Below are 18,303 nucleotides of genomic sequence, written 5' to 3'. Positions count from 1 at the left end.
AGATGGGGTGAGTTTACACCATAAGCTTAGTTTTTTATGTTCATTTTTTTTTTGTGGAAAACAAACTAATACTTTTATAGTAAGTTCACTTTATTGTGTTTATTTTGCTTTCAGATTGTTTTTAAATCATTAAGGGGTAAAAAATAAATAAATAATTCTACATCTTAAATGAATGTACGTGTTGAATTACGTTTGACTTATGTTTTGTTTTTGTTTTGTTTTTTTCTTCCTGGCACTGGGCTTTTATTTTTTAAACTCCGTCGTCCCAGGTACCGGAAGTCGCCTCGTTTCTTCCCTTTCTCTGATCGGTCTGGATCAAACCGTTTCCGGGCGACAGGGTACCAGCAGTAAACATGGCGGAGGAACTGCTGGAAACAGTGGAGAGACTTCAGTCCCGGCTCCAGGAGAACCAGGAGCCCCGAAAGGTAACGGCCCAGCAGGTCGACACGGACACATTTGGTGGTCAGCACCGATCGTTCCGCGAAACGTGACCGACAGACGTGAGGAAGCCGCGGTCACGGCGACGGCTCCCAGAAAGTCGTAACGTTTTTTAAATGCTGCGTTCACGGCTCGCTCTCCGACTCTGTCTTCTCACATTTCTCGGTTCAGACTGTGATGATGAAGCATCAGCAGTTTCCTGAAGTGGCAGCTTTATTTGCAACACAATGCTAATCTAATTCATTTGCAGAGTATTAAATTAGCATTGGGATAACTGTATGATAAAGAAAGTATTTAAAAAAGACATTAGGAGAATAAGATCAACAGTTCACATTTCTAATACTTCTCATCATTTCTACATGTTGAAATCATAATATAAACCATAGTTGTACTGTAAATATCTCCACTGTCTGTTGCTGTGTACAACAGATGTTTGGGATTATGATTTGGGTGTAATTTATTATAGGGATAATGAAAGTATACACCAGGGAAATCATACCTGCCACTAATCTGACACTGATTCTGGGCATTGATGTGTTTGGTATATAAACAGTTACTCTTGCCTCCTTAAACCAATATAGCTAATAGGATTTCCATTTCTCACTCATGTGTGAGGCTGCAGCTTCAGCTGTTAACTAGGCCACTGAGGAAGACTCACTCTATAGGTCCCTATAATGACAGTCCTCTGTAGATATTGGGGCAGGTGTCTGTCAGTCAGGAAATTCAACATGTTTTAACACTACAATGCTTATGACAGTTCGTCACTCATTCAAGTGAGTTCTTCAGTCACTCAGTGAAGCAGAGACTGAAAAAGTCACTTGAATGACAAAACATTTCTCCCACTGAAAACGCCACATCCAGATTAACAGAGTCAACTTTCAGGGATTTTATTACCTGGAAGATTGAGCATGCATCAGGTCATTTACTTGTTAACAGAAGCTGCATCTGTGCCAGTCGTACACATTTTCACATTTCTAAAATGCAACTTATTGAGTAATAGATTAACAAAAGCTTTTGGCATGGTGTCGTTCATATTTGTGATTTTTTTTTTTTTACTGTGTCATGCAGAAAACACCAAATTCCCTAAACAGCTCTGCATTTTTAAATCTTACCTCATCACAGTAAGAACAATTCACACAGCCTGTCGTCTCCCTGGATGTTTTAAAATCTGAATCTTTTTTTTTTTCAACCATTTATTTTCAGTTATAGCAAGTAATTGTAATATATTTATATATTGTAATATATATTGTAATATAATTAAACTTATTTAAATTAGTCATACACATTGATTATATAAACTGAAAATGTCATGACCCTCTGTAGCCCACAGAATTGTGGGATTTATTTCAGAGATAGGATACATTCAATTTAAAGTGTGAGTGATACCAATATCTGATTAGATAAAAATACAATATTCTTTTATATATCTAGATATTTCTAATCTTTAAAACACACAAAACATAAAGAAATTTCCCTGACATCAGCCACGTTTGATTATTTATTTACTTGTTTGTTGTATTTGTCTCCTGTTGCCAGCAGGGAAGCTGCAGAGCGCCCTCTGGTGGACAAACTATGGAACATCACAACTAATAATATGGTTGAATGGTGTTTCTCCCATCTCTTTACTTTCTTAACTTTCATTTATTGACCATTGTAAATTCAGACACCGATTCAAACACTGCAAATAGCTGATATTGGCTAAGGGATCGGCCAGGCTCTAGTTAAAATATATTAAAAATAAAAAGCTGATCATTTAGTAAATCATAATTATGTAGCAGTGTTTAAATTGATATTTCAGGGACCTTTAGGGACTTTAATTGAAATGCAAATGATTGAATAAAATGTAAATGCATGTTATTTGGCTGTTTAGCTGAATCGTTTGGCCAGTTTGGACAAGACAATATCTGGGTATTTCTTGCTAAATGACCATTATCTGTTATTGCATCAATTCAAATTGTAGAGAGGCATTTACCGTATTTATGTGATTTATTATTGTGTCTAACGTAATCTTCTTTTTTTTAAATTTATCTTAACAACAGTATTTCAGAAGGGCGTCACCACAAACACAGTCGTTTCTTAGTATCTCAGTGTGTTCCGACAGCCTGTGAAGGCACCGTGTGGGACGTCACAGTAATTAAGGGGTTTTAACTTGTTATAACGTAGTTGTTTAACCCTACATTTTCAGCTCAATGTAACGATTGTCAGCTCGTTGTTAGTACATATGGATTTATTATCTGCCTTTTATCGGAGCAGCTGCACCAAACACGACATATTTTACCCGAAAACCAAACTCGAAGCTAGAGCATTCGTTAGCCGTTCAGCTAGCTAACGTTAGAAAGTAGTGACAGCTCAGCGGCGACAGGCCTCTGAGATTTACCCGATTCTGGTTAACTGGAGCTGGGCTCCTACTCATGTCCAAACCCGGAGTCTATTGTTAAAGAAAACTGGAGATAAAAGCGTGTAAATGGTGACACACGGCCTCTTGGCTTCGCCTTTGTTTACTGCTGGTGTGTAACAAAGCAGCGTGGATGCGTGTGATGCGTTTGCTGAGCACAAACAAGCTGCACAAGTGAAGCTTTAACTGCAAAAGAAGACGCAAAAATCAGGAGGGAAAAGGTTTTCTAACAGCTCTGCCACGTTAGGCCACCTCATCCTTTAGCAGTGATGGCGCAGAGCTGAGCGCAGATAGTGTGAGTCAGGCAGCAGCTGCAAGTTTCATATGAAGCAGGTCCACGGAGCAGATGGAGCCTCTCTACCGAGAAAATCTCAGAGAGGAAATGCATGAAAATCTGCTTTAACGCCCTGTTTACTTTTCCAGTTTTAATATATAATGAATTGTGATGTACCAGTTGTTTAAGTGACTCGGACTTTGCAGGACAAACAAAAACACAAAGCCTTGCCACTGGGTCCCAAATAATGCAAACCTAATAATGCAATCATGTAATCAAGGCGCACTGAATCTTATCCCTGCCTTTATCTCATCATGCCTGACTGTAACAGACCGATTGCCTTTAAGACCCTCTGTAGTCGCCTTCAGCTACATCTCAGACTTTTTTTTGAACCATTTGCAGCAGTACCTTGAAATCCTCGGGCAGAGGACTTATGTCTTCTCCAGAGGCTCGGTTGAAACCTCAGAATCTGTTACTGAACATGGAAAAGGTTGAAAATGGAGAGTTAGTTTATTTCAGACATGGAAAAGTAATATTTTAAGAGGTTACCGATCCAAATACAAAGACTCAAAAGCAGTCAGCTCGTTACAGTCTGACTGGTCAGGAACCAGGCAAACTAAAGACAACAGAAGAATAAATATTGATGGGCGACAAAATGTTTTAAAAATTGATACATTAGAAAAATTGAGAATAATTATTTGAAAATAGCTTAGAGTCTCATTGCATTTCATTTTAGATTCTTTTGAACTGATTCCTGTGTTTTCCTTTACATAAAGGAAAAATCCTTTATGTAAAAAAAAAAAGGATTTTTCCTTTTTATTTTTCCTTCTAAACTGATCTTGGAAAAAGTGCAAATTGAGGCATGAAATGTAGGAAATTAATTGTTGAATGCTCAAAATTTCCTTGAGTTTACCCTAGCTTCCCCGGTTTATTGTTTTTTAATGTAATGTGTTTAATTTAAATGAAATGTTTTTGAGATGTTTTAGTTGGTTTTGCAGTCGTTGAATGGTTGTGTTCAGTGTTCAGACTGTTATTACAGCTGCCGTTCTATGGGATAACATCTTTGGGTTTCAGTAGGGATCCATCTGTAAATGTGTCGACCTTTATTTAAACTAGAAATAGTGCGGGACATTTTTAAGGCAAGCACAAAAGGGTAAATCATCTCGTGTTACTTGTGAAGACTCTGCAGACGTTAAAGAGAAAAGTTAAGAATAAATATTTCAAATTGGCACAGGAAATATACCCTGCTTCTTCATTTTATGTTTTTCTTATTCACTATGACAAAATAACAGGAAACCGCACAAATGTATGAATAAAAATTCATCACCCATGATTCTTTACTCATTATCCAGATGCACTCATTCCAGTGTATGTTATATTAAGGGTGACCGCATGTCCTACTTTTTACCTGGGCCTGTACAGCATATCAGCCCTCCACCCATCTAAGGTATTCAGACAGTGTCCCACATTTTAATTGGCTCTGCTGAGTCTCAAAAGGAGGTGTTGTGTGGATGCATCCCTGCTGAAACCTAAAGATGATTAGCATCTGAATCCTCTGTTTTTACTGGGAAATAAAATGAAAAGACAAAAGTGTACAAAGACAAAACCCCCACAAACTTTAGCTCTTGTATATGCTCATAAGAAATTCCTCACATGGTCAATGCCAAACCAGTGCCAAAGAATTTTAGACTGCTAGTAAATACATTATACATTAAAAAGCGACACAAGACGAGCAAATCTCTTCCAGTGTGGATGCAAATTTAGGCCTCTGAAGGTTCTTATCTGTATCATGCTACGATTACATTATGTTGCCTAGCAGTCACCTGTTAACAGGCCACAACAGTCCCAGCAAATTTACTGCTGTTGTTACAATTCCTTATAAGGATTGTTTTTATGAAACACTTGTGTATATGTTTAAACCACAGGTGTCAGGCGGGCCACACTACAGCTCAATTTAATATCACGTGGGTCAGACCACTTATACAGCTATATAAAAATCCGCCTTTATTTTAACGTAAAGAAGTTCTAAATACATTTAATTAGCTGTCTTATGTGTATTTTAGTACAAAATAATAAAGTTTGTGGTCTTTCCATTTTTAGTCCTCACACCTCACAGTGTTCACTGTCCAAAGCCATTCACTGGGCTAGTTGGGACCAGGTTAGTTGAGGATGAGCTCTCAAAGTTTTTGAAAATTTTAAAGCAGGTTTTATGTGTGAAAACAGTAACAGTGGGCTAATTAGAAGCTTTAGTAAAGTTAACAGTTGTAGCTGATAAACAGGCGCAGCGTGAGCTGGTGGAAATCCAGCCTGGGCTGCTGCTGTGTGTCATAGAAGCACCTCAGGTTCAAATGGATCTGCTGGACTTTTCCACTGCAAAGCATGAAGCACAGCAGCAGCCAAAGTCACAGCGATAATCATCATATCTTCACGTGTTCAGTATCAGGCTGAGCTCACGACCAGCAGAGCCCAACCCTCATGTAACGAGCACTAAATGCAGCATCAGGTTATTCCTTTAACTGTACAACACCAACACGCCAACTCTTCATGTGGATTAAAACAAAGGCAGGAATAATCTCCTCTGTCACCTTTCGGGGGCTCAACAGTAATATTTACCAAAACAGCAGCTTCAGTAACTGTTTTAGGAAAATAAATTTAAACAAACTCATTCTGCTTAATTTCAGCTCTATATTTTTATTGTTGGACTCAACCAGAGTAGCTTTTACACGGTTCTTGATTCAAAATAATTTATCTTACACTCTGTCTCCCTTAAGTCCAACTTTCTTGTGATTGACTGTATCTCACAAACAAAAGGTTTGAAGAACAGGTGGTCACGTCTGCAGTATTTGAGTCTTTGGCTTCGTCTAATATGAACAACCATCACTGTAACATAAAATAAGGAAAGGCTCTGTGGTGGAATCGGGACTCTTTCTCCAAATGATACATTTTTGTTTTTCCTTTCTTTTTATTTCAGCTGCTGAAGACTCTGAAAAGACTCGGGGAGCTTCCTATGACTGTGGACATATTGGTGGTAAGGATGTGTTGCTTCATCACCTCCAAACTGTCGATGCAAAAATCAGAGGGAAAATATTCTAGATAAATGAGTGGGACAGCAAGTTGACAGCTTCCCTCCTGAACTTGTTTCTGACCAGTTAAATCGCTTGCCTGGAGCTGCCAAAGCATGACTGTTAAATCTGGGAATTTCTCTCGTAGGAAACTGGAGTGGGAAAGGCTGTGAACTCCTTCAGGAAACACGAATTAGCTGGAGAGGTGGCAAAAAATCTCGTAGCCAAATGGAAGAAACTGGTTCCTCAGTCTGGAGACAGGTATCGGCTGCACACCTCTGCCTCGACATGCATGACTTTAGCTCTCATGTGTCTGTACGCTGTGTGCTCTCTTTCTGCAATGGTCGTATGTAACGATGACTTTTCAGGACAGAAGATCCAAACCTTCAAAATAAAACCCCAAAATTAAATGGCGTCATCTGCAAAAACTGAGTTCTGTCTCCATCTTTCTTCCTCAGACCCAACAGCCACGGCTCCAGATCTCACACACAGGCTCGAGGCCATGACGCGAGCGGCAGAGGAGACCATAAACGTCCCCGAGAGCCCTCGCCTGAGGAAGACCGCTCCTACGTAGAGGAGGAAGAGGAGGAAAGAGGTTACCACACCAACTATTCGCCCTCACCTCCTCAGCACGACCAGTACAGTCCCCCACAGCGAGGAGGGTATCACTCAGACGAATACGAAAGCCCTGAGCCCGAACCTGAACCCAGCCCGCCACCACCTCCTCCCCCTGTTTCCCGCAAAGACGTCCGCCACACCAAACCAAACAAGGAGCCGAGCAAGAACCACCACAGCGACCGAAACCGAGACGAGGAGCGGCGGCAACGCCACGCACAGACGAATAGCGATAGAGAAGGCGGAGGAAGTCAGGGGAAGAAGCGAAGCGGAGACCGAGAGAGACATCAGAGTCCGGTACAGAAGGCTGCCAAACACAGCAAGAAGTCAACCACGCATGACAGCAGGAAGGAGGAGAAGAAGAAAGGAGGAGATGAAGGTGAGTTCGATACTTGTTATTAATCTCGATCTCTCTTCCACAGCATGTCTTTTGTCCTGTCTTCCTACCGGTCGCAGCAGATGGCCGCCCCTCCCTGAGCTCGGTTCTCCTGGAGGGTTCTCTTCTGTTAAAAGGGAGTTTTTCCTTCCCCCTGTCATTAAAGTGTTTGCTCATAGGGGGTCATATGATTGTTGGCTTTTTCTCTGTATGTATTGTTGTAGGGTCCACCTTACAATATAAAGCGCCTTGAGGCGACTGTTTTTGTTATTTGGCGCTTTATTAATAAAATTCACAAGAGCTACAGCCCCTGCCTATGTAGGCAGCTGCCCCCAACCACTACAGGTAACAATAACCAGCTGCTCGAGTAACTGATAGCAGTGGTTAATCTAAAGATAACAGAAGAAAAAAACATCTGCAGAATTATGAGGACTTTAAAACAGTTTAAAATCAAAACATCTGCAGCTCGCTGAGACAACTTCCTGTTGCCTTGCTTGTGGGCGCATACAGGTGACTGCATCACTCGAGTCTCATTTGAATAACAAATTAACCTTTTAAAAGCAGTTGACCAGTCTTTTTAATCTTTAAAAGACTGCAGTCAAATATCAGGTTCACAGAAAAAAATTTTCATGTTCCACTCAAGATCCCAGTTTATCTAAAGATACCAAACATGTCAGAATTAATTTGTTACATGTAGCCTGAATAACAATTTAAACTATAACTACACCATCTTCTCCTCACTAAAAGCCCATAAATGTCTTACTGAAAGATAATCATCTTCTTGTTGTACTGTGTAATATTTTACTTTGCTATGAAGGAAATAAGCCGTGAGATTTAGGGGCACTTAAATAATCTTCTTTCTGTCATTTAACTCTTGATTTCTGGTACTTATACCACAGCCAAAACAATTACTATAGAAGGTTAAAGGCAATCATTGTGTGGTCATTTGTGCAGCTCTGTGCAACAGGAAGGTTGTGTGTGTTTTATCAGCTTGGATCAAGAAATATGGCCACAACACAGAGTGACTTCCTGTTCTGAGGAACTGAGCGATCGTAGAAACAGCACGAGAAACTCCTCTGACAGGAAGTGACAAAGTGAAATTTTCAAACTGTTTTCTTGTTTGGTTCATTAACCACAGCATGCATGTGTGAATCAGAAGAGGAGTGTGTGTTGTTTGGTGATTGAGTAATTAGTTAGTCACTAGTAATTAGGAGTTAACAATTTTTATAATGTAATAATAATTAAAACTTCACTTATGAGGAGGCTGTAACGGTCCGTTGTGCTGGAGGGAACGGAGTGTGTCGATTTATTGGTCAGTCTGCGTCCTCACCCTCACCTATAGTGATGATCGTTGATGCAATCAGCAGAAATGAGTTTCATCTAAAGGATGCCTGGGCTCTACGTTAGAGATCGGACAAGGAGACGCTGTTCCTCCACATCGACAGGAGCAAGATGAGGTGGTTTAGGCATCTGACTGGGACGCTTCCTGGACGCCTCTTAGGTGAGGTATTCAGGCGTGTCGGTGTTGGTGATGTCACTGTTGGTGCTCTTGCAAATGGCAGTGCGTACAAAAAATTATGGTTATGTCAGTTTGTCATGCACCTCTCGGTTTTTAGCTCATCTGGCCAATAAAATAGAAACGCTTATGCTGTGGCGAGGCACCCGTCTGTCTGTCCGTTCACAAGAATCACTCCTCCTCCTCAGGTTTGAATCTAGTTTACACAGAGTGGTCACCTAATGGGTCTTCACAGACATTGTGCTCAAAGGTCCAGGTCATATTTGTTGTTTTGTGAGCAGTAACATGTGAATTGTGCTGCACCGTTAGCCAGATAGGCTACTACGTCGTTCCGATTGTGGCTTGAACCTCCAGACAAGATTTCTGATTTCTTTGCTTCCTGCCTTAAATTCTACTCTTATAAAAGTGCTGATGTCCATAAATCCAAAATAAAATCCTGGATTAAAGTCTTTGTTTTATATTTGTCATTTGTTGAATATTTTAAGAGAAATTAATGCAGTATAATAAATTATGATCTTCATCTTTTAGGGCGACCACGAGTGCCGAAGGACTCTCCACCTAAGGAGGAAGAAGAGGACTTCGAGGTGCCCACCATGTCCTTCGAGTCCTTCCTCACATACGACGCCCCGACGTCTGTGAAGAAGAAAAAGAAGACACCGTCAGCTTCATCTTCATCGCACAGTCGGCCGTCTCACTCCTCCTCGTCAACGTCGTCTTCCCATCGCACACGAACACCTCCACCTGCATCCTCCTCTTCGTCCTCTTCTTCTTCCAAAGCGCGCAAGGCAAACGGCGCTCAGAGTACCAAGAGGACGCATTCGGGGACAGCGGTGACGACGCCATCGAGAAGCAAGGAGGTACCGACTGTTTTTAAACATGTTATTTATCTTTTTATTTAACCAACATAGAAAATAAGCAAAATGGGGAAATCTGTCAGGTCTGTGCGATGCCATGATCTGTTCAGCTATTGTAAAGAAACTCCTGCTTAACACTGTGAAAAGGTAAAACTAGACCTCTAACAGGTGTTAAATCGTCCTTAAGGATTCAATTCAATTCAATTTTATTTATATAGCGCCAAATCACAACAAAAGTCGCCTCAAGGCGGATGACTTGGAGAGTAGAAGAAAATGACCCAGAGCAGATTTCTGATAGCATCGATGAGCATTTTTTTAATTTCAAGCATGAGTCAGTGTTTAAACCGATGACTCAGCTTTAGTTTTCAGGGTGTAAACGTACTTTTCTAACCTTGGAGTGAGCCGTAACTCAAGCTCCCTCTGTGAGCGTCTTCTGCAGCTGTCAGAGTTTTTTCAGTGAGGAAAACTGCAGCTGACATTTGTGTAGGGTTCCTTCTCTTTATTGATAAAGACCGACAGTGCAGAGGGTTCATCCACTCATTGTGACATTAAAGGCTCTGCAGTGATTGTAGAACTTGCTGCTTGCTGCCGTCGGTTTTGCAGTTAGAACTCTGATGGTGTCATGTTGGTGAAAACATCAGATCCGTGAGATGCCTTTAGCCTTTAGTTTTGCTTTTATCTTGTGGGATTTTGTTTCCTAGCAACAGTTGATAACTCCGGTGTCAAGGTGATGCAGAGAGAAGCAGAAAGTAGAAACACCAACCACAGATTGCAGATACAACATAGGTGTGGCCTCCGGGTCTGAAACGTGAGGCCTGCACAGGAGTGCTTTAAACCTGCATTGTTCATTATAACAGCCAGCAGGGTGCGACTCCTCTGGTTGCAAGAACATGTTTAACTTTGTAAAATTCTGTGGGAAAATTACCTATAAGCCCACATGGTTTATGACTTCAGTAAACACTTTAATGATTCATTTATGGCCTAAACCGCTAGTTTAAGGTCTTATTTAATAAAAAATGTTCCTCATTTTGTAAATTATGATGCAACTGTGAGAAATACAGATGATAAAGCAGAGAAATGCAAACAAAGGTCAGTCCATGTTTATGCTATGCTGAACTAACCGTGTACTGGAAGAGCTTCATATTCAACATAAACAAATAAGAGTGTCAAAAGCATCTTGTGCAAGTGTCAAATGTTGGACAATATTAATACGATTCATTTCAAACTTATTTATATAGCATCAATTCTCAATAAGTCACCTCAGGGTGCTTTTATATTATAACGACCCTATGTTATTAGAATGAAAACTCGATAAATAAGTCAATCTTCGAAAAACAGACACTTGGTGAAAGTGGGGAGGAAGAACTCCATTTTTAATTAAAGGAAGGAACCTTCAGCAGGGACAGTGAGAGGAAGGTATCGGCTGCAACAGTTGAAAGCTGGGTCTCCAGCTGGAATAAAGCAGTTTCCAATGAAAGCGTTCAGTTTAAAAGCTTGACGTCAGAGCATCAGGTCAGCAGCACAACCAGGGGGATGCTGTTGTGTTTTACTGACATTCACAAGGTTCTGCAACATGAGTTTGTCAGACTGAAATGTTCTTGATTGTTTGAGAGAGAAGGTTTAGCAGAAATGACCTTAACTGTGGAAACTCTTGGCCACACAAACACAATCTTTACCTCCTACCTCCCTATGAGTTCATCTATTTCCCCAAAATAAAAACAAAGTGGATGTTTTACAAAAGCAAAAGGATAAAGAGCAGCTCGTGAAACCATCTGAATGTGAACAAGAAGACGACCTTAAACGGGGGATTGGCCAAATCTTGAACTTGTTGAACTCTTCTCTTTCTGAGTAAATCCCTCACTTTGATGAGCTGTTTCCACATCACTGCATCCAGTTACTGTGCAGGTTTAGTATCCATCTCATACCCCAGGACCAGCATTCATTTTAGAGTTGTGCTTCTTCTTCTGTCATATTTAGATTTTCTTTTATTGAGGTCTTGACTTTTGTTTTTATTTTTTGTTTAATTGATACCCTACTTTACCTTTCTGAGCTGTTGTTACCTTTATGATAGTTTCAGACAAATAATGAGTTGTTTCTGATTATTTGGCTGCTATAAGTCATTTCCCATCTTTTGGGATAAATAAAGTGTTTCTTATCTTGTTGTAGGTTTACGAAGCTGTGCCGACTGTTCCTGAAATCCAGCTGCCAGCGATTCAGCCCAATTACAGACCTCTGCCCTCCATTGACATCACACCGCTGTCCCCTCAGAGACGCAAAGGTAAGGCCCTCGCCCCCAATATCAAAACTTTTTCATTATGTTATTTCTCGTTTAACTGCTATGAGAACACCAAACTCTGGCATCAAAAAGGTGAACCCTTCCATGAGTCTTTCTGTGCCTGTATTTGTGCATAAATTAAGCGCCTTAAAATGTTTTCTTTCTTTTTTTAAGTGGTTGTTGTTATAACTTAGAAACAAATACTTTTAGTTAACTTTGTGACATAACGTCTCACTTCATGCAGAAACTTGAGTGCAGTTGTGGCTGAGGAGCAGGTGAAGAGAGGAACCGCTTCTGACTGAATGACAGATGCTTTCTAGACTTTTTTTCCTCATTCTGTATCTTTGCACTTCTGAATCAGGTCACACATGTACCTGCGAGCGATTTCTCACATTCGTGCACATTGCGATCTGATCTGGATTTTCTTGCCAGCATCAGCATATCTGCAAACATTCTTCCTCATCCTCTACATTCAGGCTCACTCTGACGTTCGCTCGCTTCACTTTCAGTTCCTGTGTGCAATGAAGAGGATGATGCAGGCTTCACGGGGAAGCGGTTTAACTCCAAGATGGTGGTCTACTCAGGATCGAAGACCGCCTACCTGCCCAAGATGATGACGCTGTACGAGCAATGCATCCGTGTCCTGCAGAACAACATCGACTGTGAGTGGATATGCAGTATTTCTCTCTCAGTCTCTGAGCCTCCCTGCAGGGGGCAACAAGGGCCTGATGATGCCACGGAGTTTGACCATGAATATTAAAGCTGATGAGAGGAGTTTAATTTTATCTAAAGTGTAGTATAGCATGTCGTTTTTGAAGTTTAATTTCTGTGTTTTACTTTTATTTCTCTGCCTGCTGCTTTTAAACAACTGCAGGATTTTACGTTTTAGTTTTTAGTTTCATCACAGACGCATGTGATTGGTTTGATCTGTTTCCCTGATTGTTAGCAGGATTACTCAGATAGTGATGGACTGATTTGCAGGATAATTTTAGCAATGTAGGTCTGGGCCCACCTTGAACAGAATAGATTTTGGAGTCGGTACAGTTTCAGATCAGGGTTAGCTTTTGTGTATTGAGAAGTTTAGTTTCTCTTTCTCTTTACGATAACTCTAATAACCTTGCCGGAGACTAAGTTCATGAATAGCGTGGGGGCAATTTCATAGCCTTGAAGGTGCTATTGTTTTGCTCTTCACTCACTGTGATGGTCTGTGTAAGTACCAGGTGATCAGAGTTCACAACAAAGGATAAAAGTACAGCAGAAAGTCTCCACAGTCTTTCAAAGTCAGTATCTACTCAAATGTGGTCCTCGCCTGAACTCCACCCAACTGCTTTTTGTGTTGTCGAATAGGAACGTGTCTACGGTCTGCAACTGTGCATGCACATGAACAAAGTGTAATCCCACCCTGACGATGCCTCTCTGCTCTTTCAGCGATCGCTGAGGTGGGAGGAGTGCCGTTCGATATCCTGGAGCCGGTTCTGGAGAGATGTACCCCAGAGCAGCTGTACCGCATCGAGCAGAGCAACCAGGTAACATGTCAGACTTCAGTGAAACTTTTAATCTTAAAGCTTAATCTGAGGAAGGAGCGTGGAATCGAAAAATGTAGCCACAAAAATAGCTAAAACGTCCACATTGACCTCTTTGATTTTTATCCTTCAGCCATAAAAGACTGATGGGATATTTTTGTCACCCCGTTGTACCGGTAGGTGAGCGGCGTGGACACCCAGGTTTGTGAATGCGATAACTCGAGAACGAGGCGATGTAAGAGTTTCAGATTGATATCATAGGTGTATCTACTAGGAGGCTGAGTGCTAGCATTGGTGGCCACCGGTGTTTTTATAAGAAGTGAAAAATCTAGAGAATTTTCACTTCTTATTTTATTCCACTGAAATAGAATTAATTTGCACAAACTGCAAAAGTTTTGTTTTCACAATAGAAATATAAGGTGGATAAATCTTTTAGCATCATTTGCTTTCTTTTTCCAAACTTTGTTAAAAACTATCAAGCTGTATTTTATGAAACTTAGGAGGATGAACTCTGAATGGCTGCTACACATGTAACACTTTTACAAGCAGAGCAGTTATTCATCATTAAAGTTCATATTCGTCATTAAAGTCGGTCGCCTTCCTCTTTGTCTCCATCTTTTCTGTCTGGCGCAAGTTTACAGCTTTCCAGAAAATATTATAAAATATAAAGTTTGGATGTTGAGAAAGTTGTATTAATGTCACTTTTTGTCATGAGAAATATGGGCATACATCCCTTTTTGAAGATTCTTCTCGCCTCCTTTTAGTGGTTCACGGAGGAATCGGACGAGCTGTGGATGCGTCACTGTCGGCGCGACTTCAAGCGGGAGTCTCCGCAGGAGTACGAGTCATGGAGGGAGTTGTACCTGAGGCTGCACGACGAGCGCGAGGAGCGACTAAGGATGCTCACACAGAATATCACGTCTGCGCATGCCAACAAACCCAAAGGTGGGACGAGCTTTTGCAGTTTTGTATAAATCGACACATAAAGCACAAAGAAAAAGCATTTTGGGATTTTCTGTTTGTTTCTGTAGTTATGATTCATGATGGTTTTTTAAATATTTTTAAGGCTGTTGAGTGTTTGACCGAGAGTGTTGTTTCCTCTAACAGGACGTCAGGTTAAGATGGCGTACGTAAACTCTGCCGCCAAGCCGCCCCGTGATGTTCGCCGCCGACAGGAGAAGTTTGGAACCACCAGTGGTTCGACAGCCAGCTCCACAGCAGCTGCAGCTCCTATCAAGTGAGTACAGAATAAGATCAGGGAGAAACTGAGAGGATGTTTAGAGATTTCCTGATAAATATCACAGACTGAGTTTCAAATCACGAGGAGGAAGATCTTCTCTATCGATGCACACGGCTGCAGACAGAGCTGTGTAGGGTTTTTTTTTAATATTCACCACAGTGGCTTTCTTCCTGTGTCCTTCAGAATAAGACCGGCTACCACTGACTACTCCGGAGAATCAAGCCAGTCGTCTTCCTCCCAAAACAACCCTCCTCCCGCTGGTTCATCCCGCTTCTCTGCACCGAGTGGAGTAGGACACGCCGCCCGGGAAAAACCTCAAGTCAAAAGTAAGTCTTGCTGAAGGCACCATTGAGGATTTCTTTTTTTCTGTGTGTGTCTTTTAATCTAACAAATCACTTCTTCCTGTTTCCTTCTTCCCCACAGAAATCGCCCCCATGATGGCCAAAACTATCAAAGCATTCAAGAACAGATTCTCCCGCCGGTAGTGTGAAAGAGACTGAATGTATTTTATGTGATTTTAATTACAGTGTAGCGGAATTGGACTGGAGACCCTCCAACCCTGCGCGCACACTTTCAGCCCCGCAAACATCACATGAACTTTGCAGTATTTGTGGAAAAATGGTTAACTTCCTTTTTTTTCTTTGTTTTTTTTTTTTGTGGGGGTGGGTTGATGTTTTTTTTTTCTGTGGTGACGTCTGTTTTGCGGGTCTTAAATTAAGTATTTAAATCCTAAACGATGGTACACATGGTAGAAGGACACACACAAACACAGTCAGTCTGTTACTGAATCATGTTTTCCAGGAGACGGTTTTTAAAGAAAGAGTTTTTGGGGGAATTCTTGCTGCGAGGTTAGATTAGAGGATTTTTCTATCGCTTTCTCCGGCAGCACAAAGACTGGAAAGAGGGGAGCAGCTCGTTTTCAGCTGTAACAAAATCAGCCCCAGCAGAACCTTTAATTGTCATTAATTAACATGTACATTTGTACACAGCCAAAACGTGCACAAAAAATTTGTGACTTTTTAAAAAATTTGCCTCAAACCTGCATTCTTTCTAATGGCCAGTAGGGGGCGTCTCTGAAATTATATTGTATAGAAGTCCATGAGTAAATTCTTCTAATGTGATCCGTAAACTCAGTTAACATTTTCCTGAAGAGTTTATGGACTCAGCTGCTAATTTTAAGTCTTAATCAATGAAAAATAAAGTTAATGCTGTAAATTATTTTTGCTAAATAATTTAAATTATTTGTGGGTGGCCAAGTCACTATGTTAGCCACCCGAGTTTTAAAACTCTCAACTCAGTGCTGCACTAACCAGTGGGTGATGTCGTGATGGCCACATCCAGCTTTTATATACAGTCTGTGACTAATTGCACTAATCAATTTGTTTCAAATTTTCATTTTTTTTAACCCCTCGCCTGTAAAAGGCTGACAGTGTACTGTCATCACTTGGGTGGCAGGGAGGGCAGCGTAGGATTTTGAAATTGATAGCATCGGTGCATCTACTAAAAATCTCAGTGACCTCGACCTCAAGGTCAGGGCTAGAGGTCAAGTGTATGAATGTGATAACTCAAGAAGAAACTCACCTAGGATTTTCACATTTATAGCATAAGTGCAGTATTTTTACTGCTGTGACCAGACATTGAGCATCAAGGGCTCAACCTTAATGCAGTCAATAACTGAATCAAGTTTTCCTTTCATAAATAATAATAATAATAATAATAATAATAATAATAATAATAATAATAATAATAATAATAATGGGGGGGGACATTTGAACAAAGTAGCATTTCCGCAAAAGCTCCCCATCTGGTCAGAAACGATAGACTTGACATGCAAAATGTTAATATTTATGCTTGATTTTCTCTTTTCATAACAATTAAAGAGATTACATTTGTTAAACAATGAACTTAAACGTTTGTTTTTCTCCCTTGTTTCCTGTCTTTGTGCCAAGCCAAGCGGTTCATATTTATCATATGAAAGATGATAGTTTTATCTGTCTTCTAATCAAACTAGTAATGAGCATATTTCCCAAAGTGCGAATCTTTTCCTTGTAAGGGACAGAAAAAGGACTCTTATTTTAAAAACAGTCAGCTGTTGTTTCCCCTATGACCAAATGATACACTACAGTGGGAAACTTTTACACTTTTACTCTTGTTTTGTCTCTTAATCGCATGCACCGTGGACGTCCCGACACCCGAGACATCAGCTGGATGGTGGGGGACTTTAATCATGTTTTGCCTGGTGCATTTAAAAAAAAATGTGTTTGGCTAAGATGAAAGCACAGCAGAGCGTGCGGCGTCGTAGACTTACTTTAACCCTCCTGTGGCTTCAATTCATGTTTCCCTGCTGTCGAATGTGTGCTTCCCTGTTTTTATCTGCTTCACTGTGACAAACTGAGTGAGGGGAGATTTGGAAAGAGAACCATAAGTTGTCTGCAGCTGCAGTCCATGATGATGATGATGAAATGTATTTATTTTCAACACTGGGACCTGGCACCCCACAACATGGGCCTGAATGGAAGTAGATTACAAATTGTAATTTTATTAGATTTTAATAAATGTTATATGGTCATTTTTATTAAAATTGACTTTTTTCCCTGAAGCTGTTTGTGTGGGTCTCTTTGTCACTCAGAAAGTCTGCAGTGCAGGAGGTTTATAGAAGTGATCCATCTTACCAAAACTACCTTATATTATTAACATAATAATATCTGTATATTTTTTTCTACGGTTATTATTCTTAACGGCCAGCATCACTTTTAGTAGTTCAGCAATCGCTGAGCGTTTTACAGGGCTCAACGTGATTAAATAAATGAGAGACAGAAACGTTTTTTTTAACAGCTATTAAAAAAACTGAAGCAGGAGCCTCCTTTATTTTTGTTTTTAACCTGTATAATAGTCACTTTCTTTTACACATAACTTTTCCAGATTCCTTGTAATGAACGTGTTTTTGATATGAGGACATCATTAAATCCAGGTTTTTGTACATTTTGCTTTATGCTCATGTCGCTTTTATTTTTATGTGACACTTGTAAACAGTTTGCGACACTGCCGGCGTTTGGTGGTAAGACTCGTGAGCCAATCTGATAGCACATCGCTTGTGTTTTCCTCTTCGCGTCGTAAAGTGGCTACGTTGTAGCAGATGACAATTTCCTGTGGGGATCTTTTTCTTTTCAAAATAAAGTGTCTTGAAAACTCATAAGTTCCATTGAAAAAGCTCTGTTTGCGTTGGAAAGCTGAACTAACTGAATATACCAACCATTTCTTTTCTTCAAACTAAGACTAACCCTTTCTTTTATAACAGTCAAAATCAAAGGCTCCAGATTCACATCACCATGCTGATAATCTACAAGTTCAATTAAATAATCATTTACATAATCATACAAGGCGGGTGTCGGAGTGGAGGATGCCATCCTGTACCTCCTACACAGAGCCCACTCACACCTGGATGGGGGAAAAGGCACGGTCAGGATCCTGTTTCTTGACTTTTCCAGTGCCTTTAATACCATCCGGCCCTGTATGCTTCAGGAAAAACTGAACAGGATGGAGGTGGACCCCTGCCTGGTCGCTTGGATCTCCGACTACCTCACCGACAGACCACAGTACGTCAGGCTGAAGGACATCACGTCTGACACAGTGGTCAGCAGCACAGGAGCACCACAGGGAACTGTGCTGTCCCCTCTTCTCTTCACCCTGTACACCTCTGACTTCTGCTACAACTCTGAATTATGCCATATTCAG

The 18,303-nt window shown here is 40.7% G+C and overlaps 1 protein-coding gene across 1 annotated transcript; it reads left to right on the top strand.

The window, feature by feature from the left end:
- The first annotated feature begins 332 nt into the window (after positions 1–332).
- On the top strand, positions 333–17,158 carry eloa (elongin A). The gene is made up of 12 exons (XM_085346645.1): positions 333–425; positions 6,079–6,135; positions 6,318–6,430; positions 6,628–7,163; positions 9,205–9,533; positions 11,697–11,808; positions 12,315–12,467; positions 13,234–13,331; positions 14,093–14,273; positions 14,436–14,565; positions 14,752–14,894; positions 14,992–17,158. The coding sequence occupies exons 1-12, from the start codon at positions 354–356 to the stop codon at positions 15,051–15,053; spliced, it is 1,986 nt and encodes a 661-aa protein (XP_085202771.1). The 5' UTR covers positions 333–353; the 3' UTR covers positions 15,054–17,158.
- Positions 17,159–18,303: the final 1,145 nt, after the last annotated feature.

The sequence above is a fragment of the Diplotaxodon limnothrissa genome, linkage group LG22, assembly GCF_057381915.1.
Source record: "Diplotaxodon limnothrissa isolate DT_005_m linkage group LG22, D_limnothrissa_male_GT1.1, whole genome shotgun sequence".
NCBI classification, from domain to species: Eukaryota; Metazoa; Chordata; class Actinopteri; order Cichliformes; family Cichlidae; genus Diplotaxodon; species Diplotaxodon limnothrissa.
This window is presented reverse-complemented; position numbering and strand designations above follow the sequence as displayed.